Source organism: Artemia franciscana, chromosome 7 (assembly GCF_032884065.1).
Source record: "Artemia franciscana chromosome 7, ASM3288406v1, whole genome shotgun sequence".
NCBI lineage: Eukaryota > Metazoa > Arthropoda > Branchiopoda > Anostraca > Artemiidae > Artemia > Artemia franciscana.
In genome coordinates this window covers 2,694,233-2,718,301 of record NC_088869.1, presented here as the reverse complement: position 1 = coordinate 2,718,301, position 24,069 = coordinate 2,694,233, and the positions used below count along the sequence as shown (strand labels likewise).

The window sequence follows — 24,069 nt, the reverse complement described above, 5'->3', positions numbered from 1 at the left end:
ACAAAAAGGAAAACTAATATAGAAGGAAACAGGCAAGGAAAACTAATAAATTAGGGCAGAAGATAAAGTAAGTTAGATTGAAGGGGTGAGGAGGGTTAATATTAAATAAGAGGAACCGGATTGGAACAATATAGTAGAAGAGTCAAAAACAATTTAGAATTAAAGGGACAAGGAAACTAGCAACTTAGATAAGAGGACAAAATAAGTTAAACTTAAAGTGAATGTAAAAGAGGAGGTACGGGAGTATATGTGTAATTGAAGGGTTACATTCCTGAGTTACATTATCTTTTTATTACAGAGGTAGCTTACTATCGTTGATCGATCTCTGACATTAAGATCGTAGCTGTTGACTAGCTCACTAGTAGCATGGCTGATGAAGAAATACCTCTGCCCCCCCCTCTGTCAAAAGTTGGGTCAGGTTAATATTATTGATAGGCACAATTAAATTCTTGCTGTTACATTCCAACAAAACTGGTTGGGACCCCACGCAAACTTCTTATGGCAAGACTTTGGGTGCCCTTTTCTCCTCCCTACAGAAGTCGAACCAATTATAGAATTTAAAAATCCTATATAGAAGATTCCATGTTACTTCTGATTAAGTTAGGTGAGGTCCTAACCTTTTTAGGTAAGCAGCTAGATAAAAATATTTAAGTGTCCCTCACCCACGTCCCCTCCACAGAGCTAGGATTGAGCTCTCCCTGATAAAATATTAGCGGAACAGAAAAGTTTTTCGGTCTCAATAGTTGCTCTTCAAGACGAAGTCAGGAAAATATCAGCAGAAAATGCTAATCTACAAGAAGAAGCAAAAAAGCTTCGAAATGATCTAGAGCAAGAAAAATTGCGGAATAACGATTTGGAGAGTAGGCTTTTGGAAATCGAAGTGTGAGAAAGGAGATTAAATTTGATTGTTCATGGTCTGCCTCCTGAAAAGCATAATCAATCAGTGACTAGCAACGTAATGTCTCTTCTTTCTGACAAATTGCAAGTTACCGAGGACATTTCTCTTACAAAGTGTTATCGCCTTAAGAGAAATAGCAGTTCAAACATTACTAGTAGGAAAACTAGTGTTCGACCGGCCCCTGTTTTTATATCGCTAGACACGGATCGTAGCATTCAGTCGATTCTCAGTGAGGTAAATAAGTTGAATGGTAGTGGAATTCGCATTTGCAGTGATCTCCCACCAAAGTTAAATTTTCTACGGAATGAGCTATTGTCTAAGGGAAAGGAGATGCGTGATTCAGGTTTGGTTCATCTTACGCGTATTAAACAAAAAGGGAGCAAATTATCGCTAGAATGTAAAAAGTCTCCGTCTTCACAGTGGATTAAGATTGACTAGTTACGGTGATTAATAATGACATTTCATTTGGTGAGATTACTTTTATTATTTTACAATATGTAATGTTTCTCTGTTCATACGATAGCATTTTTTTTTTCCTCTGTAGGGAAAAAATATTATATTTTTTGTCCCTCTGTAGCTTATTATGTGTTTATTTTATGTCTTTTTCTTTCTTTTTTTGTGTGTGTTTCTATTTATATGAAGTAATTGAGTGCAATAATTTTTCAGTGTCCGCATTTCATCTTACAATGAATATGTTCCATTTCTCTCTCCTGTTTCTATTTATTTTCAAGCAGTTTCTTTTTCTTTCATTATTTTCGAGTTCTCACTGGTTCAGTTGTTTTTGCTACTTTAAGACTCAGACGGTATGCATTTTGCGAAAGTGTCTGCTAGTTCGGATCATAATTCTGATTTTGTACATTGGATGATAATTGTATTGGGGATAGACTGAGATACCTTGAGTCTAACCCTTTTGATTTTTCCATATTCCAGAGCCATGGTAAATTTTCAGGAAATAAGATAAATGACGGTGAGCTAATTAACTTTCCAAATTGTAAAAATAAATTACCTTCCGAAGTTTCTGATCTTCCCAGTACCGGTGTTGTGAGAACAGGATTTTTAAATTGTAGGGGTTTTTTTAGTTCACAGGATGATCTTGTCGATGTAGTTCATAAACTATCTTGTCATGTCGTTGGATTCTGTGAGACTTTTCTTACAGACCTGACTCCTCAGGTTGTTTTTCCTGGATATCAATTTATTTTTAAAAACCGATTGACTAGGCGCCAGGGTGGTTTAGCAGTACTAGTTAAAGAAGGTATCTCTTTTCGACGCATTGCAAATCTGGAAGGTTCTCATGAGGAAATGCTTTTTGAAGTAATGGTGACTGAAATTAGTCTTGGAAAAAAAGATGTTTTTTTTTGCTTAGTATACCGACCGCCTTCTTCTCCAGTCAAATCTTTCCTCTCTAAACTCCATGATTTTTTGCATCAACCCCATTTTCAAAATAAAGATGTAATCCTTTCCGGAGATTTCAATATTGACCTTCTAGAAGCTTTAAATGAATCCTCTGTTGAGTTATTGTCTTCTTGCTTTTCTGCGTGTCTGCTTCCTACTTGCCTGATACCTACAAGAATTTCACCTAGTTCTGCTTCTCTCATTGATAATATTTTTACATCTTTACCTATTCAAGCAAATTTTGCTGTTTTAAGTGATATATCGGATCATTTCCTGCTGGTTTCAGATTTAGCTCTTACTTATAAAATACCACAGGTAAGTAAGGAACGTCAAGGACGGTTAATAAATAAAATAGCATTAAAGCACTTGAATGAAAGCCTTGGACTATTGGATTGGCAGGAGGTAATATCCACGGAAGATACAGATATGGCAACTGATAATTTTCTAAGAAATTTCAATTGCTGCCTTGATTCTAGTTGCCCATTTGTTACGATTAAAATTTGCAGAGAAAAATTTCCTATAAGGCCATGGATAACGTCTGGAATTTTGATATTAGTTAAGAAAAAAAAGCAGTTAAAGAATCCAACTGATTATAATATTAAAAATTTTAGAATTTTCAAAAATAAATTAACCACAATGATACGTTTGTCAAAACAATTGTATTATAAAAAGTCCTTCGAAGAAGCTCAAAATTCTCCTCGCAAAACGTGGTCCTTAATTAATTATTTTATAAAAAAAGAAAGTAAGTCGAATTTTCCTGAAGTTATTAGTTTAGAAGATGGTTCGACTACTAATAAATCGGAGAAAGTGGCTGATATTTTGAATACTTATTTTGCTAAAATAGGAGAGAAAATTGTTTCATCAGTAATGAACCAGTTTGATTCACGTAGTAATAAACATTTTTCTTCATACCTTCCATCTCCTCAAAGTAATTCAATTTTTCTCGGGCCTATTTCTAATTCTGAAATAACAAAAATAGTATGTGATCTAAATCCAGGTAATTCAGCGGGAATTGACGGGTCTAGTTCTAAAATTGTTAAAGAAATACTGTCTGCAATAATATTACCATTACAGCATATAATTCATCTTTCATTTAAAACTGGAGTTTTCCCATCTGCTTTTAAAGAAGCGCGGATAGTTCCGCTTCACAAAGGTGACGCTCCTGAAAATCCATCAAATTACCGCCCTATTTCTATTCTGTCAGCATTTTCTAAAATACTTGAGAAGGCAATTTATAAGAGGTTTTATGACTTTCTTAAATCGTCTAATTTCTTCAAAAATTTTCAGTTTGGTTTCCGGTCTGGACACAACATTGAACATGCTATCGTTGCTCTCATCCAATATATTCATGAATGTTTAGATAGAGGTGAAATTCCAGCAACAATATATTTAGATTTTAAAAAAGCATTCGATACAATATCCCATTGTATTCTTTTTAGTAAATTGGATAATTGTGGTGTGCGTGGACCGGCGTTGAATCTAGTTAAATCTTATCTTGATAAGAGAAAGCAACGATTAGATGGAGGCAATTTCCTCTCTTCACCTGTACCTCAGTCTTCGAAGGTTGGGGTACCTCAGGGCTCTGTCCTAGGTCCTCTCCTTTTTTTAATTTATATAAATGATTTTCACCGCGCTTTTACATCCCCGTGTCTCAACACACATTTTGCTGATGATACGGCAGTTTCAATTTCTGAAAAGAATGACGAGGAGCTGGAGGCAAAACTGAATACTGCATTTTCTAATGTTCTTGATTGGTGTTCTTCAAATTTTATTGCTTTGAATGTATCAAAAACTAATTCCATAATTTACGGCAGAAAGTCAAATATCTGCCCTCGTATTACCCGAGTTACTTTTTCAAAGTATCTATTATCAATATCTCGTGTGAAAATGATAAAATACCGTGGACTTGTGATTGACGAAAGCTTATCTTTTAAAACACACATTCAAAATCTACGATTAAAGATTTCAAGGTATGTTGGTTTAATGCGAAGGTTGAAGCTTTGTTTGCCCTACTCTGCTTTACGAAGTATTTATTTTGCTCTGATTCAGACTAATATTAATTATTGTTCTCTAGTATATTTATCTACATTTAAAAGCCATATTAAACCAATACAGATTTTACAAAATAAAGCCATAAGAGTCCTTAAACTGTTTATTCCATCACCTATTTAACTTCCAAATAAGTCTTCTACTGCATATTTATATACTTATCTAGATATACTTCCAGTCTCTCAACAATTTGCTTTTGGAGCAATTCTTTTCAAAATCAATTATGACATTAAGAAATTTCCGCCATATTACCTCCATCAAAGTTTGTTCTCCCAATCACAAGATTTACGTAATTATAACGCTCCACAAAAAAAAGGATATCTACATTGACAAGTATAGTACTGAGAGATCTAAATTCGCTCCGTTTGTGTCAATAGCTCGGTGCTGGGATGCTCACAAGACTCTTATTGATAATTTTTCCTCTATCCATTTAATAAAAAGGAAACTTAAATTTCATTTAGTTCAGGATTATTTTTAATTAAGTATCTTTTTAGTAAGGCAAAGTTTTTGTATGATTCGTTGCTCTGGGTGATTATGGGCCTCCCAGCTATCTTCCAGTATTAATTTATATTTAATAATATGGAAATTTTTAATTTCTTCAATAGTATTGAATGATCCTGGGCTAGCTGCTACTTTCTTATTATTGTTGTGTTATTGTATCTTTGCCGTCATGTTTATCTTTGTATTGTAGTGTGTTATTATTTTATCTTTGTCTAGGCCTAGTTTTTCGAGCTTGTCTTCCCATGGGCCTATGTCATTTATACATATATATGTATGTGCGATTAATAAATAAATGAACTTGAACTTGAAGTTATGACTTTCTGGAATTTTTATTCAAATTTTCAAATAAAAAGTTTTTATTATCAGCCCCCCTCCCCCCAAAAAAAAGAAAAATCCTACGCGACCTGTTTTGGCAGATCCCCAATTAGAAAAATATAGTAGCCCCTTTTTCATTACCCACAAAGGTACGAATGGCTCTGGACCTCCCGAAAAAACACAAGCAAGGTAACAGTCCGATAGTAAGGAAAACTCCTACACATAGAGGGCTCCTACCCAAAGATAGACCACAAAAAACAACACTAAACTTCATTGAAAAACAAAGCAGTATTTATTCTGCTTTTCTAGGTACTCTTCCACCGACCCTGCAGCAGTTTTTCTCAAGGACAGGCTCAGGTAGGTACTTTTCTTCTTTGTGTAATTCTTCTCGACGATTTATTTTACCAAAACGATCCTCTATAGTAGCTCAGAGGTCTCCTGTATATCAGTCAATTCTATTATGGAACTCCATCCCTTTGGATGTCCCTCTTTTTCTTTCTGCAAAGGCATTATTTCGTCGGGTCTTTCCAGTTAAATATTTTTTGTCTCTCTTTTAATTCTATCCCAATTTGTATGTCACTTCTCTTCTTTTAAAATCTTGTCTTGTTCCAGTGTTTTTTTTTTTGTTTTTTTTTTTCTGTATATATTTTATAAGTGTTTTTTTTTTTTCTCTGTGGCCCATTACAAGCATAGCTTCTTGGGCCTATTAATTGATTTACTTTTGTAATAGTTTTCTTTAGTATTAATAAATTGATTGATTGATTGATATATTTCTCTTTCCAGAATTATTCCATAGAAATTTAGAAGAGATAGGTCATTTTTAGGGCCATGTAATTGTTGTACGACTGGAATGTTACCTGATCCCCCGAAATGATGGTCGGACGCGTAAAAACGTAACAAAAATGAATATAAACAAATTTCTGATGCGTTCTTAAAAAAACTTTTGCTACCCCCTTGAAAAATCGCTTTGTACCACCCACCCTCCTGGAAAAACATCCTGGATACAGCCCTTTTTACATATATTCAATAGAGTTACGTAAATTTTATATATCAAGAAATACGCTACTGCTGCTAGTACTACTAATATTCCTGATACTACTATTACTACTACTAACAACTCATTGCGGCACCAAGCCGCCTGAGGCCAACACAACTACGCACGATCCTTCTCTATCCCAATCTCTTCAAAGCCTCTCTATTTATACTCTCCCAAAAGTTTCCCATTTTCCTTAATCTTTCCTTACAACATCCTTTCATCCCATTCGTAGGCGACCTGCTTTTCGTTTGGCCCAAGACGGTTGACCGACAAGGACCTTCTCATATCAACATTTTTCTCGTTATAACCCTAGAAAGCGAGATTAAAATACGATAGCTTCTTAGAAACAAATTAATTCGTCTGAAACTAAAATTTTTGGTCTACTTTTGGTGAAATCTGTACTTTTTTGAAAGAAATACATCTTTCATCTGGTCAGTTCCAACACAGTGGTCTTTCATGAGGCACGAATTTAAAAAAAGACGAATAAATCTTGAAACAAAATGTATGTATGCATAAATTAGGTGTTGAACTCAGAACAAGGGCAAATGTTTCTATTGTCAAAAAACTATTGCGATAACTGGATGCTATGGATATCCAAAGTACTACAAATTTTTCTTTATGTCCAAGTCACATTAAAGCTATATTTCTGGACAAAAACAGAATTAAACCCAATTTCATCCTATATAATAGGCCTATTTTTTGTTCCTAAGATCATAGTCCTCTGATTTTTTATCATTCTGCTAATCGAAGTGTCTTAGAGCTGAATGATCTTAGTCATAAGTGCTTAAGCTGATATATTTCTATCCAATAGGACCTTGAGGAGTGGGCTTCGATGATATCAGTTGACCACGGATCACAGAAGAATGAACAAAACAGCCTGTGAAGTAAAATCAGTGCCCCACGATTTTCTTAAAAATCGTTTTCTGTAAAAAATGTAAGATCTTAGCTGATTGAATAGCCGAAAAACAGGTCTAATCTCCGTGCGTAACTTGGCAAGTTTGGCCATGTTCAATTTTCAAATGTAAATTTTATGATTGACCAATTAGAATGAAAATTCCGGACATAGTTTTTTGAAATTAAAAGAGGGAATAGTCTGGAAATAGGCTTCTTAATTCAAGTTCTTGTCATTTCAATTATACAATGCTGTAATACGAATGTGAAGACATAATCAGTAAAGATTACATGTCATTAATACATCAACAGAAAGTACAAAAACTGCCGAAAGAAAATTGAAAACAGAAATGACTGCTTAATTAGTGCCACAACAAATCTGTACTTGAATACCCAGCATCAAAGAAATTATGGCCCAATAATTAGTGACATATTTTCTATTGGACACATAATTGTCCAGCATCAAAGAGTCAAAAGCACCAAAATATAACCCTCAGAATATAGATGGGAGCAGGTCTTATCGTGATTCTAAATTCATAACGATGAACAGAACCAGAAAACAAAATAACACAATACCCCACATGTGAAAATACTTAAATTAATATTGTTTATAAAATAAGTGTTATCTTTGCTTCTAAGATGGCTGTGCTTTAGCTGAGTGGTTAGCGACATAAGCTTCTAATATAAAGTCCTTCAAGATTGTGATTCAAGCCCTGTTTTCACTGATTATTTGGTAAAAAAAAAAGGTCCAGAGGTATGACTCTGCAGGCTTAGCTATAACCGACCCAGCGCTAAATGAACACCTAAGAAATCCAGGGAATGTAAAGATGAATGGCGTGTGAAAGTACATCATGACTACCCGTCAAAACCCCCACCCCCACCCCTACACTTCCTGTCTGCAATGCCAGGCAACAGAAATCGGCACCAACGGTAGGAACTTGAATTTGCAGTGTCGTATCCTTTTACCTATTTTATACAAAAAACTGAATAAGTAAACTATAAATTTTAGAGCACAAACTATGTAAAACATTTAAATTACTAAATGTTATTTAATTAGGATTACCAGAGAGACATTTTTTGCCTATAAGGGCTTCGCTGCTTCGAAGCTATTTAAAAGAAAGGAACTGGAAATTTTGAGAATTAAAAAAATATACCTGGAAGTTTTCCTTAATTCTTTTGGGATTGCAACTTTTTGGTATAACAACGAGTCCATGTTGCAGCAAATGACGAAGCAATACTTGTGCATTAGACTTATTGTGCTTTTTTGCAACTTCTCCAACAAGTGGGTTGTGGATTAGGCATGGGATTGGAGGGGCCCTAAAAAATAAATAAAATAAGATATATCATAGAATCCGTGGTGTCCATCAAAGGGTGGTGCAGGAGGGGACACGCACCTCTTAGGTTTTTGGCCCCTCCCCTAGGTTTTGAAAAATCTCTTTATCAGAAGTCAAAGCGCTTTTTTTCTATTTTTATTAGAAAACTGACAAATATATTTTCCAAAATACTAGATTTTGCAAAGTAAAAAATACCCCCTGCAAAATTTTTTGACTTGATGCAACTGCTTCAAGTTTTGTCTAAAATAGCTTAAACAAGGCAATTCAGAGACGAAAATTGATAAATATTTGAGTACCTACTTATACAAAACATCAAATAGAATTGGTTTTGCAGGATTTAAGATTTGGCTTTGGATATTTTTTTTTTTTTTACTGAAATTGTTCCTTAATCCTAGTGGGATTACTGCTTTTCAGTATAACAATGAGGCAAATTACAAAACAACACTTGTGCAACAGACTCAAGTTTTTTTCTTGTTTTTTCTTGCAGTTTCTCCCACGGGCGGACTGTGGATTAAGGTTTGTATTCCCTGTGCGAGTTCTAATATTTTTTTTCTAATATTTAAAAGTTATGGGTAACTTATAAAAGTGGGAACTGACACCTGTATCGATAAGAAAAAAGCTGTTAACACAATGTTGTGCTTGGCGACCCTTGGCATTTTTCAGTGTAACAATAAGAATACTCAATTTAATTAGTACATTCGGTAAAATCAGATAAAAATAAGTAATTGTTTACCTAAATAATTAATAAATTATCAATTTATTATAAATTATCTAAGAACAAGTCTAAGTAATATCAATATGTGAGATTTCAACCCCAACAAATTCTTAGGCCAAGACCCGGTTATCTGTGATAAGCAGTTTTTTACACATCCTTCTATAAGAAGCAATAAGGTAGCAAGGTTTATATTTTGACAGAGTCTTGTTTATAATAAGTCCTCTCTATTACATTCCAATGCCCCACTAGTAATGGAGAAAAGAAGAAATAAAAGAGGACACATCGGTGCTATCCATGTAAAAAAAGTAATTATCCTTAATTTTCAAGCCAGTAGACTGTAGGCTAAGTTTCCGGTAATGGGTTTTCCGCTATGGCCGGTTCCAATGGCGTACTTTTTTGTTTCAATCCGACGCTAATTTTAGAGTTTCATGCTATTTTTCGAAATTAATTACTTTGTTTTTGAAACAACATTTTAGTGTTAAAATTCATCAAGATAATAGTCACAATTTTTAAATCAGCAACTAAAGGCAGTTTTTTTCACTGGTCAGTTTTTATTAAAACATATTTTTTAACCTTTGTTTAATGCGCCATGGTTTGCTCTTTACTAGAACTGCATTCACGAAAGTTCCAATAGACACAAACTCGCCTGTGCAGCAATCAAAGCTACCCTGTTTTTTTCATAATTAAAAAAAAAAAAACAAGTTTTTTAAATGAAAGTAAGGAGCAACATTAAAACTTAACACGAACAGAAATTACTCCGTATATGAAAGGGACTTTTCCTCCTCAACGCCTCGCTCTTTACGCTAAAGTTTAACTCTTTCTCTTAACTCTACTTTTTAAAACAGCAAGAAACTTTAGCGTAAAGAGCGGGGCGTTGAGGAGGAAAATCCCCTTTCATATATGGAGTAATTTCTGTTCGTTTTAAGTTTCAATGTTGCTCCTTACTTTCATTTAAAAAAACTTATTTTTTTCAAAATTGCAATTTTGAAAATTTTAGGAAGATTTTGAGAAAAAAGGAGCGAGAGAGGAGGCCAAGTTGCCCTCCAAATTTTTGATTACTTAAAAAAGCAACTTGATCTTTTAATTTTTACAAACGTTTTCATTGTTAAAAAATATACGTAACTTACGTAACGAACTTCTATATTCGTATGCTTTTATTGCGTATATGAGGGGGTTCAACCCTCGTCGATACCTCGCTCTTTACACTAAAGCTTATATTTTGTCCCAATTCCTTAAGATTGACATATGAATCACAAAGGCCGTAGAATAAATGGTTGCAATTACTAAAAATACACTAGCGTAAAGAATAAGATATAACGAGGAAGTAAACCCCTCATATGCGTAATAATTTTTGTTCGTTTTAAGTTTTAATGCTGCTCCTTACTTTCAGTAGAAAAAACTTCCCATATTTATTTTTTTATTGTTTTTTTCAAATAATGCTAGAAAATCCTGCGCCCCCTTCATTGAGATTCTCTTGCCCTATGAGCAGTTCCTCCATGTAGATATCCTCCCACGTAACCCCCTCCCCTCAACTCTCCCCCTAAATAAAAAAAATCTCCCTGAGAACGTCTGTACACTTCCCAGTAACCATTACTATATGTAAACACAGGTCAAAGTTTGTAACTTGCAGCCCCTCCCACGGGGACTGCGGGGGAGTAAGTCGTCCCTAAACACATAGTTATTAGGTTTTATGACTAAGGTGAATAAAATGGTTATTTAAGAATCCAGTGACTTTTGGGGAAAATGAGCGTGGGAGGGGGCCTAGGTGCCATCCGATCTTTTTGGTCACTTAAAAAGGGCACTAGAACTTTTAATTTCCGTTAGAATAAGCCCTCTCACGAAATTCTAGGACCACTCAGTCGATTTGGTCACTCCTGGGAAAAAAACAACAACAACAAAAACGAATAAACACGCATCCGTGATCTGTCTTCGGGCAAAAAATGCGAAATTCCAATTTTTTGTAGATAAGAGCTTGAAACTCCTACAATAAGGTTCTCTGATACGCTGAATTTGATGGTGTGATTTTCGTTAAGATTGTATGACTTTTAGGGGGTGTTTCCCTTTATTTTCTAAAATGAGGCAAATTTTCTCAGGCTCGTAACTTTTGATGGGTATAACCGATCTTCTCTTGAGCCGGGTCGCTCCTTACTACAATTCGTTACCACGAACTATTTGATATATAGCAGTTGGCTCATCACAAGATCGCGGAGACATGAACCTTAACCATCATATTAGAGTAGTTGTGAAAAAGAACAAAAGTAGGACGTGTTAAACTGTAATCTAAAATAGCTTAAAACCTAAACAATTTAAAAAAGAAAATTGATAAATACTAGAGTACCTACCAGTGGTGCCAATTCACAGAAAACTAGGGGAGGGACGGCAAAATATGTTTTTCAAGATCTAGGAAGGGCACAATTTCATTGTTATTTTTTTCAAATGAAAATTCCCCAAAAAAAGCAATTTTCCTAAATCTAGGGGAGACACATGCCCCTCTCCCTACTTGATGCCACTGGTAGCTATAAAGCCTCTAATTGGTCTAAAAAATTGATCGTACAAGATTGGAAATTTATATTTGATTTTTTTTTGGGGGGAATAGTAAATTTGTTATCATTTATCATTTGGTACTTTTAGCTAAGGGTGTTTCCAGGATTTTTTTTTCAGGGGATGCGGTATTTTTTCGTCTTTTTACAAAAAAAAATATTTACAAAATGTGTTAAAAATTTGTTTATATACGTTTTTGCTACTCTTTTACGAGTCTGACAAGAATTTCAGGGAGAGGTTCAGGCTTAGTACCTTCCCCCTACATACAGCTTTACTTTTAGCATCTGTTAATCAAAAGTAATGAACGGGCCTTTTCAAACATAAATTTGTTGTTGCTATCTTTCCAGAAATTTGAAGAATCTGTTGCAATTTTAGGTTCTCAGTGAATTTGATTTTTTTTCAAATTTTGTCAAACCCGATTGCGAAAGTACAGTATTGGTCTATCCAAACATTGCGAAATCTCAAGGAAACTGGCTGTCAAATGGATAAGTCAAATCAAAAGCAAAAATGAATTACAGATAATTCATTTGACAATTAAAAATGATAATGATATTTACAGAATATGCACATTTTTAAAGGATATTTACAAGATGTCACGTAAATAGATGCTGAAAATTTAACTAATATGCAATAAGTCGCTAGGTTTTCGAAGAAAGGGAATAAACTGAAGCGAATCAACGTAGTAATAAATTGACTTTTCAATTATGAACAATATTATTTCTGGGAGATCATAAATAATTTCTCAGGCCACAATGCCATTCCAGTTACAGCCAAAACGAAAATAGTGAAAAAAGTTGAAACCTTTAGTAAGACAGTGAAAAAAAAAGTTTATGCAGACAATAATAAAGAACCGAATACTTCGGCTTCAATAAAGAAACTTTTATCAACGAAAGAAAAAGGAAAAAAACTAGCTTAAACAAAAGATAAAAGAGAGAAAGTATGAGAATGAAAACAAAGAAAAGCACATGGTTTGCGTTAGTGTTTTTTTTTATTGTTTTTCTTTTTTTAGATGTTTTAATTAACCTAGTTCTTGTTTTTTTGCTTTCCTTTTGTATCCTCCCGTTGATTAAGCCAAAATATTGATGCTGATTTCTAATTGTAAAAACGTTTTTTTTCAGTCTTATTAAAAGATTTATTCATTTTTCATCATTTTCATATGATTTTAACTGAAATTTTATCACCTAGCTCTCCCCCATCTCCCTTCACTTTGTCCCGTTTGGCATTTTTTTTTTTTTTACTATATCTCAGAAGTCTTCTGCTCGTAGGGAATAGTTTTATTTTTTTAAATTTCTGTTGGATTATCTGAAAAGGAAGAGAACCAATTATTTGATGAATAAATTCTGCTTAAGTTCTCCTGCTTTTGTATCAATGTCTCATCTATGGTAAGCGCTATTTATTAATTTAATTCTTGTTGCTACCTACTTATCTTGTATTTCTTTTCATTGGCATGTTTAATGCTATATATGTATTTTTTTTTTACCCCTATTTAGGCTGATTCACTCTCTTTTTGTTTGAAAGGGATTATCAATCTTTTGAGTTGAGAATTATTATATAAATAGAAATATTTATAATCGTTATCGCTAAATAACGCGGTATCGCTAAATATTCATGAAAAATTTGGTACACAGTAAAATCGTAAAGTTAGCTACTAACACCTAAATTAAAATGTCTTTTATGCTTATTTTTGTCGCTTTCTCTTTTCCAAATAAACTTAAATCTTTAATACAAATCCAGTTTAAAAAAAAATTAAAATGTTCTTCTTCTCCCTCCTCTTGTTGTTGTTATTTTAGAGACAGCTCCGCATAATATCATTATCCACATCTAAATCAGGGCAAATTAAAATTAAATTCATTTTGATTCTTTTCTATCTAGGTGGCGCTACGTTGCCTGTGAAGCTAGTAGTCTTACAGCTCCCATGAAAGCAAGAGCAAAGTTTGCTCCCTTATCAGTTTCTCATGGTTTTTAGTTTAAAGCGCCATCTAACTTGTAACTTACTTTTGCCCTCTTGCAGCATAAAACTTGGTCCGTCCTGGAGACCCAATTGGAGCATACGCCGTAACAACTATATTGTGTAATTTGCAAAGGGCCCTCAGGGGTTTTTGCATAAATTCCACATGAAGTTCTACTTGATCTGTTACTGGCAAGATTCTTGCATGCCGCACAATTTTTTCTATTTGAACACAGTTAAAATTGGACACTCCAATAGATTTTGCGAGACCATTATCAACCTGTGCTTCCATAGCCTGAAAAAAGAAAAAGAAACAGTTTACTTGTATGGCTACAGTGGAAAAGGAGCCATATCAATACTTCTTATTAAAAGGTTAAATAATGCAAATAAGAAAGGAGATATCAATATGGCTCAGGACTGATACCTCCCTTCCCGTGGACAATCCACCCGAAAAATTCCCAAGCCGAGGATAATATCCCCGAAAAATTCACCCTCATGGACAGAGGTGAATTTTATTCTTTCCAAAATAAAGGTAGGATAAATTGTGTAAAACATCACATAATACTTATTTGTATTTAATTCTTCTTCCGTGTTTTTTTTTTTTTTTTTGGGGGGGGGGGGGGTGAGTCATCATTGCAGAGTAAGATACAAGTTAAAGAAAATAATTTGGAAATATGAAATTAGTGGGTTGCAGCTGCGAAAGGGTTGCTCAATGATGCAAGCGTACAGATATACAGGCAGGGACGAAGAAGTACGAGTAATTATTTCTTGTGGACTTGGTCTGGATCGGCATTTATAGTGCACGACACCATTTCACCCCTTGTGACCGAGAACGTACCCACTAGTCGTACTTAAGAATATTTTCCTCCCTGGAGTACGTTAAACAGGTTTTTTTTATTTGTTTAATTTGAATAATATGGAGTCAAAATCCAAATCAGACCCAAAGAAATTTAGGGTGGAAAGAACTCCTTATTTCAAACAAGGAAGCAAATTGTTTTTTATGACCTTTATCTTCCCCCTGCTATAACTAATCAACCCCCTCCCTCAGAAACACGGTGAAAGAATTATCAGAAATAAAAATAGAGCCAACAAATAAATATCATGGGATACTCTATACCATAATTATAAAATATACCTGTATTTTACAATATAGCCAAAAATTTTTAAAATCACTTCTTAACTTTTTTTATTTATTTTACTGTCCCTTTGGCTGCTCAATTTTATGAGGGGATATTTCTGTGGAGATAATTATCCAGGGAGAAACTTTTCGCAAAGGGGAGTTTCCAACAGGGAATCAGCAAAAATCCCCCAATATCAATGTAGAAAGTCTAAGCTAAGCATTATGAAAACTACATATTACACAATTTTCGCCTGGAGACAAGGTCGTATCCAAGGGGGAGGGTTATGGGGTTTATCCCCCCTAGTGCTACAGTGGGAAAGAAAAAAAAATCCACTCAAATGATAATAAAAGTCTGAATGTTACTGCTACACTTTCGGAAGCCTTTATAAAAGAGAAAAAAATAAGCTAAAAACACAAAAATACTTAACTTAAAAAAAAAACAGGAAAAGTCAGAATAAAATGCAGAAAAACACGAATGAAAATAAAAAATAAAGTAAGATAAGATAAGATTTATCCATCATGAAATACAAATACAATATTACATTCTATTGTTCTCCCAAAGCTTTTTGGCCTGTAAAGAAGGGGGAAGATAAATGAGTCACTTATTAAGAGAAAAAATAAAAATAAAAATAATAACTTACTCACAGAGAGAAGAGCAAAAAGCAGAAGAAAGAAAATATAAATGAAATGAAACAATAAAAAATAAAACTAAATAGACTAATAGATTGAATAGACCAAATAAACTAAGTAAAAAAAAATAGATAAAATGAATTCTAAGAAGCCAAAGAATTTTTTGAACCAACCGAATGAGTGGCACCTCTGAACTGATTCGGGCAACTTTGTGTCTTTGTGTATTTGTGTTTTTCCATTTTTAAAGTAAGATAAGAAAGTAAGATAAGATAAGATTTATCAATCATGAAATACAAATACAATATTACATTCTATTATTCCCCCAAAGGCTCTTTGGCCTGTAAAGAAGGGGGAAGATAAATGAGTCACTTATTAAGAGAAACAAATTAAAATAATAACTTACTCACAGAGAGAAGAGAAAAACGCAGAAGAAAGAAAATATAAATGAAATGAAACAATAAAAATAAATCTAAATAGACTAATAGATTGAATAGACCAAATAACTAAGTAGAAAAAAATAAATAGATAAAACGACTTCTAAGAAGCCAAAGAATTTTTTGAGCCAACCGAATGAGTGACAACTTTGTGTTTTTCCGTTTTTGTTCCTCCCTTTTTTTCTCGCTTAAGCGAGAAAAAAGCGAGAAATTAAGTATTTTTTCTTTTTTTTTCTTTTGTTGATAATGGATTTTAGATATGAAATCCAAATATTCAAAATTGCATTATCATTAGTACAAAAAACTACTGTCCTATTCAAGAACTATTACCCGTTTTTCAATATTTTCATGTGTTTTAACTATGTTATCTTCAATAGACAATAAACAGCCAACACAGGCACGTACGCAGGAATTTTTTTTTTTGGGGGGCCAAAACCTTCGAAACAGTAGATATAAAGTAGTACTTTTTTATTTAGTAATACAAAAAGCAAGTATATCGGAAAATACAGATTAACTTTAATCTGTAGTAGTGTAACGGATGGGGAGGGGGGGAAGAAGACTGAAGCCTCGAAAGTACGTTTTAGGCTCAGGTTATATTCATAGCGATTTAGAACCAGTGATTAATCTATCATATCCCACTGAAAGGGAAATTTTAGGGTAAACAGTGCAATATGGGTGCTGTGGGGGGTAGTTCTTCTATTGCAAAAACGTAGATTTTAATGAAAATGATAGTTTCCAAAATTGATCCATTAAAAGCTGTACTTTATCCTGAAAAGGGGGGATAAACACCCTAATATCAAGGATAATCCTATTTTGCTGTGGAAAGCAAACTCTCTTTACATAAAAAATAACAGTACAATGGGTGATTACTTCAAAGAGGGTAAAAATTTAGACAGAAAATGGGTCAATAATTGGGCAGTGACTTGACCGGATAATTGCATGCTGTAAAATCCCCCAAAAAAGGCTTCACACATGTATCTACATTCTTAATAAATGTCCTACTTTTGCCAGAAATCCAAAGAAACCATGGAGAAATTAAACATTTTAAAAAATTTCGGGGGGGGGACCGAAGGCCCCCCCCTCCGTACGTGCCAGAGCCAACATCAAGTGGAACAATGAGCAGTAGAGAAAAAAAATGTCATTTAATAGCAGATACCTTCCAAGTCGCAGGCAAATCAGTAACGGGATCCAGGCTGACAGTGCCATCAGGTAAAGTAGGAAATGTGTTATTCACATTGTCATCAACTGGTTTAAGCCCTATTGGGCAATGAATTAAGTAAAGGTCCACATATTTGAGCTTTAGACGTTTGAGCGATTCCCTTAGATAGGGCTCGACATCTTCAGGTCTCACAGCTGGCATCGGTAACTGAAAAATAATAAAATCTTAATACGTTTCATGGGTGTGTTGCAGCCAGGACTGGATTCACGATTTGTTTTCGGAGGAGGTATTACAAAAGAAATTTTTCGAATGCGGGGGGGGGGGTGTACCACAAAACTTAAAAAAATCAAATATTTGTTTATATTCATTTTTTTTTACCTTCTTTATGAGTCTCACAAACATTTTGGGGAGGAGGGGGTCAAACCCCTACCCTCTCTGGGTACATCCTTGGTTGCAGCGCTTTACGCTAAGGTATCAACATATTATTGGTATTAATGATAATGACAGTAAAGGAAAAGCAAAAGTAACAGTTTAGTACAAAGACAGAGGGGTTTAGAGGCACCAGACCCCCTCGTTTATAGGATATCCCTGTTTTTCACTTTTTTAAGTTTTAACGTCACTGATTACTTTCATTTGAAATAAAACTTCTTTTATAAAATCAGATAATGGTGGTTTCAAGTCGGCTAATTGGCCTATCATCATGATTTACCTAAGATGCGTGAGTATTTCAAACCGTTGTCTAATCGACGGATTATTTTTAGCTGACCAATTACAGACCATTTTACATACTTAAGCTCCGTAGCCTAAAGTCTTAAATAAATATGTGATAGGCTCATGCGGCTCTGAAGATTTAGCAGAAGATGTTTAATTTTAATGAATCTATGAACTGCATTTTACTCCAACAGAAAGTATTATTTAGTCTGCATGAAAAAATAGCTTCCATCTAACGGCACGTCATATAACGGCGTCTTAAATGCCATTTACAGGGCGGGAACTTCTTGAGAGTTTTTTGTTCGACAAAAAGGGGTTTTAAAACCAACTGATGAGATTTTGAAAAAAGAGAATTGGAAACACTTCATATGATTTAAAATGTTCTCATTCAAAATATGATAAGTTAAGGAGGCATTTTCTGAAGACAGTAATTTAAATGCGATCTAAGCAAATACTTTGGTTACAGAAGTGGCAGCCGTCTTCTGGAAAAAATACCGCAAATACTAGAACAAAAACGATTAAGAACGTACTTCCTTCAACAGCTCTTAAATGAAATAACGTAACCAAAGTCACAAAAAAGGAAAAAGTAAGGGTACATGAATCAAAGCTCGTTTCTTGCGATTCTTAGACTTTTTTGCAGCCTAGTTTAACTTTTTCCAGGACTTACAGGTTAATTTTTTTTTTTCGGTGTAGACAGGCACAAGGTCATCTCTACACACGGTGTTGTAATTTTTTCGAATATATTCTAGATAGTAAAACGTTAATTTTTCCAGTTGTACTTATAAACTTATACTTATTGTAACTAGTTACTAAGTTATTGTGCGGTTATACTTATTGTAAACTAGTTACCAAAGATAAAATCCTCAGGAGCCATTAATGGCGTATAATGTTCGAATCGACCTTTGAGTTATTGGGTCATTTTTTTAAGACTGGCAGCAACCTTGTCGCCCAACCATGCGGAAGCGAGAATCGACCCCGGGCCCCTTATTTGCGAAATTTGGAATCATAGAGCTAGCTGCCAAACACCAGGAGAAATCTATATATCAGAATTAGGAATATAAAAATCGTGGTCACTCGTGATAAACTTCTGTAATATCTGTTGCCGCATCAGCCATGTCCAACTTGACGAACGCTAGTTCTAAAGTCATAGATCGAAAATCGTTTGGTACAGTGAGAAATGTTCCTAATGGCACTACTTCTGTCCATCTTAAAGCAGCAATCCCACAACTTTTTGAGGCTACTCAAATTGGATCTTCGTGCCTTTCAGCTTGACTTTTTGGATCAGGCTGCCGTCGATAGTCCTCCTAACTCGGGATTTCGTCTTGGGTGTCTTGGATTTTCCTCAGTGCATCTAAACATTATGTTATTCATTCAAATTATAACATCCTGGTTATTCAAAGCAATAATATTGCCTTTATGAAAATTTATCTTCCCTGTGATCACCGCAATATTGCTTCTCTATCTACATTTGCCAAGTGCTGCTCCAGTCTTAAGTCACTCTAAGAAAATCTAGGATCCAAGAATCTGAGTTGGCTTCTGGCCGGTGACTTGAACCTTGATTTGTATCAGGATTCAGGCAGATCAACCCTTCTGTTAGATTCGCTTCCCAATAGCTTCCCAATGGCAGTAAAAATCCAGGCTTTCAGGTATACTAAAAATAAAGGTGGATCCAAATATAAATTGGATCACGTGGTTTCATCTAGTGCTTCCTTGATCGGTTCCGTTGTTGACGTTAATGATGAAAAAACTGACGATAATCATCTGATTCTAAAGTGCTCCTTGGTATTTCCAATGAATAGTACATCCCCTCCTTCAAAATCTAAGTGATTCTATAATTATGAAACGTGCCAGTAGCACTCTGTTCGTTGCGACTTTAACTGCAATACCATATACTATTAAAGTGCCATATAATTTACTGCAAACTTCTGTCCTTACGAATTCAGATCGCCTCGATCTTAACTCGTACTATTACCAGATTGTTGCCTACTTTATTGCTGCCGAGAATACTGCAGTTCCAGTGGAGCGGATTCGATCCGGTGCTAAGAGGCCTCTTTGTAACATCTTTCCTGAAGCGAATCGTGCCAAATCCAAAGCGAAATTCTGGCTACTCATGTGGATTGCATGCGATCGTCCTGGTTACGGTGCTCATTTAAATGCGTGGGACAGTCCTCGGGATAAAGGTTAATGGAGAAAAGTAATTAATAGCGAAAAGTGTTCTCCTGATGTTACTTATAATTTGAGTTTACATGATTTTTCTAGTCATTATGTCTCTTTGTTTAGCGCTATGAATATTAAATTACAGGCAGTTTTTTCGGAAAACTTAAGACCGTTTCTACCTTACCATATTCGACAATCTGAAATTTTACCTCTGTCTTTAGGTGATATTCGGTCTGCACTTAAAAAGTTAAACGCTCTCCAACTATGGATAGCAATGGTATTTGTTTTCGTAACTTTTCTTTTGATTGCCCTGTTATTATTTTCCATTTACAATTACTATTCCAATCATGCCTTGCCCATTCAATAGTTCCAGATAGTTTTTTAGTTGGTTTTGTCACTTCTATTCCGAAGGGGGGAAAAGACCTTGAAAATTGTAGTAATTATCGGCCCATAAGTGTTTCTTGTTTTTTAAGTAAATTAATTCAGCATTTATTAATACCTGAAATTAATTAGTTGTGTGATTTTTGGGTTCCGCAAAGCTTTCAGCTACTCCCAGACTCATCATATTCTTACCCGTCTTATGAAACATGCTATAAAGTCTAAGAGTCCTCTTTATTGTGTTACGGTTGATATCGGGTGCTTTTGATAATGATGTACATTCAAATGTCCTTTACTGTCTGGCTTCTTCTGGGGTTGGTAAGTCGCTCTTAGCGATTCTATCGTATTGGTATTCTGGAGCTAAAATTCGATTAAAATGTAAGGGAGAGCTTTCTGCAGAAATTAATGCACGAAAAGGGGGTCGCCAAGGCGCTGTTTTGTCCCCTAGTGCTTTTAAATGTGTTCTAGCATTTAGCTTGCGCTTATTACCACTTTCTGTATTTTACGGTGATACATGGTTATTGCATATTGCATACGCTGATGATGTCCTTCTATTAAGCCGGAGTCGTAAAAGTTTAATACTGATTTAAAATCATCTCTTGAGTCTGCTGGACTTTCTAATAACCTTCAAAAGGGTGAGTTTATATGTTTTAATGGTGAATACATTGTAGGTGCATTAGTTATTGAAAATATTTCTCTTCCATGTTCTTCACAAGTAAAGTGGTTTGGTATCTCTCTTGGAAGTTCATTATCTTCTACATGTTTACATTTAGTCAAAAGTGCTATTAAAAATATTCGTATTGCTCATGGTAATATATCTCCCAACAAATGTAGATATAATCGAAATTTTTGCTTCGCCAGCATTTTTTTTTCTGTCCGGTACCTCGCATTTATTTAGGAAAAAGCATCTTTCAACAATTCGAGCAGCGTATTTTAAATGTTGTAACTTTTTGCTTTATTTATTATTCCATAATAAAACCACCGTTATTTATTATTCCACGAAAATGGAAAGTGTTTAATACCTAATATGTTTTTTTTTATTCGGGTTTATTTTGGTTGTTTTTTTTTTTCGAATTCGTCTATGGGGTTATTTATTAACAGAAAGAATGTGATAACAAGCAGTTGCTAGTAATGTATATTAACAAAGAATTGTTAAAATGTGACCGCCTTTATATTTGAAATCAACAAAAATGTTAGACAATATTTTTGGTTGATCATGGAAACCGATTCATTCTAGTTTGCTTTTGTTTTTCTCTTTTAGGGGTTGGTTATTTTATTTTATTTTTTAGTTTGTGTGTTATTTTGTTCCTTAGACCTACATATCATTAAAAAAAGAAGGTGGGGAAGAAAGTGTAAAAATCAACGGCATTATAGTGAAGTTTTGTCAAGCTTGTTTTTGCATGGTCAAAAGTGCATCTGGGCGTCATCATTAAATGCTTATTAACGCTTATTTTACTTGTACTAAACTTAAAGAAAACACAGTGTAGATGGCGTTGAGGTGCTGTTCATACAAATAATTCATTATCTTGGAGGGTTTGGATCAGATGCGCATCCAGGATTTTTGTTCGAGGGGGTGAGGTACAATAAAAAACGCATAAAAAGTTGGTTTATACGTATTCTTGTTACGTTACGGTTCAGACAAAAACATTACGCTGTCCCCTTTGATACGGTTTTGGTTGAGTTTTGGTTGGGTTTTTAACGGTGGTTTTGTAACAGGGATATAGTTAAACGATTTCAGCTTTTAGATGTGCCTTCACAAATTAAGGATCTTAATAAAGTTATGTGTCAAAGGACGTTGACTAGATTGTGCCATTATGACCCTCTTTTTCATTTTTTTTTCTCCCAGAGGCAGAATTAGTTTTTAGTTTTCGGTTTTTTGTTAATTTCGTTTCCTTTTTCTTTTCTCCATTCATCACGTCATTTTTAAAGTTACATGCAACCGAATGACGTGATGCATGGGGCTATTGGAATAGTGCGTAGTTCAACTGCAAGATTTTGTCTCCCATGACAGGCGGGAGAGTCTTGGGAAGTGGAAGGAGGATATTCAATTTACTATTTAATGGCCCATGCCTATTGACTATCCCCCTTTGTTAACTTTGTGTTATTCGTTATCTTTGTTATCGTTATCTTTGTGGGTAAAAATAAATGATGATGATGATGAATGCAAAACATGAGTGGCGGTTTATACTACGATAGTAAATATTTCTAATTATCCATGCAGCTTTACTTCGCATGTTCTACTGAACTATTATTCTATTTTATTATGCTGTTTTTCATTGTTATATTAGCTTTGCTGTGCTTGCTATTGTTGAGTTACGTATACTTCTACTTTTGCTTGTTTACTAATTTTTTCTCTGTACTCCACTGTTTATACTTTTTTATGTTTATGGGTAATAAATATAATAATAATAATAATTACCACTAGCCTAATTTTTTTTACAACTGAATAAATTCAACAAACTTATCGAAGTTTCATATAACACATAAGCCGTTTAATTTCTAAGATGATTTGGAAAAAAAGTGGGAATCTAAACGGCAACCGTAATATATGCACTTTTATAAGAAAATTTCATGTTACATGCTGAGAGGGTAACGAACGCGTCTGCTCCTTTTCCTATTTGCAGGAGCACAAATATATTCGTTATTGCCAAAAAGAAACTGAGGAACTACCTGTGAAATATATTGTGACTGAAAGCTTTTCATTTTTCTATTGACTTAAAATTTCACACAGACGAACAAATGAACTGATCAGGTTTAAAAAGGAGGGACATTCCCTTCCCTTTGCGATTGGCCTGCTAAAATACGCCACAGACTTAAAACCAACAACATTAAAGCACATTTTTAACACGAAATTATAGTAAATCATTTTTCTCTTTGTCTTGTGATTTGAACATACCTTAGTGGTTATAAAAAGGTCTCCCCTTTTGAGTTTCTTTGAGTTGAACCATTCTTGAAGTGTATCTCCAATTGCCTCTTCATTCATATATGAAAATGCTGTATCTATGTGCCGGTAGCCAACCTCTAGTGCTGTATCGATTGCTGTTTTTATCTCCGATGGTTCGGCCTAAACGGTAAATCAGTCACGAGGATTATACGAAAATGGTAAATCAAAAGGCGGTACGTCGAACAACACGAAATATACAACAGAGCAAAATACTTAAAAAAAATCTTTCTTCCAGCAAAGTCGTCGAACCTTTTGGGGTAAGCAGGAGCGCCAGTTCACCAGAATGTAGGACAAAGATACATTTTGTAGGGCATTAAAACCAAGGTTTTTTCACTTTTTATTAATTGAAGATACACCAATGTGTTTTTTAAAACCTAGGGGGAGGGTATATTTTTCATTTTTCCCACAATAATACCAAAAATCGTATCTTTCAAAAAATACGACGAATTTCTGATCAATTTGATGAATTTATATGTATACAAAACAGAAAGCCGTATAAAAAACAAAAGAGACAGTTAATATCAAAGAAACACTTCTTATATACTGGCCTGTAGATCTCTTAAAACGAGTTTATTCGTTGTCATTACGCGTCTAGGAGAGGTTGATTTAAGAACCCCCAGTGGCAACTCTTCCTTACTATTATTGAATAAATCTCTTGTACGAGTGAATATTTCAAATAGTATATATTTTAATGTTTAATAGTTTATTGTTTTTTCTTTCCATGACCTACCTCCTTTATAGGCCAATGGGCCTTTATGGGGATTTTTGATTGTATTTATTGAAAGATTTTTGTTTAAATAGGCCTATATCTTGTGCATTTCCCCTTAAATTAAGAAATTCATTACACCTGAAAAGAAAATGTCCCAGTCAGGATCTTATCCAAGATTTTGATTAAAAAAAAATGTTCATGGGTTCA

General features: G+C 34.4%; 1 protein-coding gene across 1 annotated transcript in view; it reads right to left on the bottom strand.

Annotated features, from left to right (window-relative positions):
* The window catches only part of LOC136028733 (aldo-keto reductase family 1 member A1-like), a 57,904-nt gene that overhangs the window by 8,209 nt on the left and 25,626 nt on the right, over nt 1-24,069 (bottom strand). The window contains exons 2-5 of the mRNA XM_065706603.1: nt 23,106-23,273; nt 16,961-17,170; nt 13,668-13,915; nt 8,237-8,399 (exon numbers count right to left, since the gene is read on the bottom strand). Coding sequence (XP_065562675.1) covers nt 8,237-8,399; nt 13,668-13,915; nt 16,961-17,170; nt 23,106-23,273 — 789 coding nt within the window. The remainder of the gene's footprint in view (nt 1-8,236; nt 8,400-13,667; nt 13,916-16,960; nt 17,171-23,105; nt 23,274-24,069) is intronic.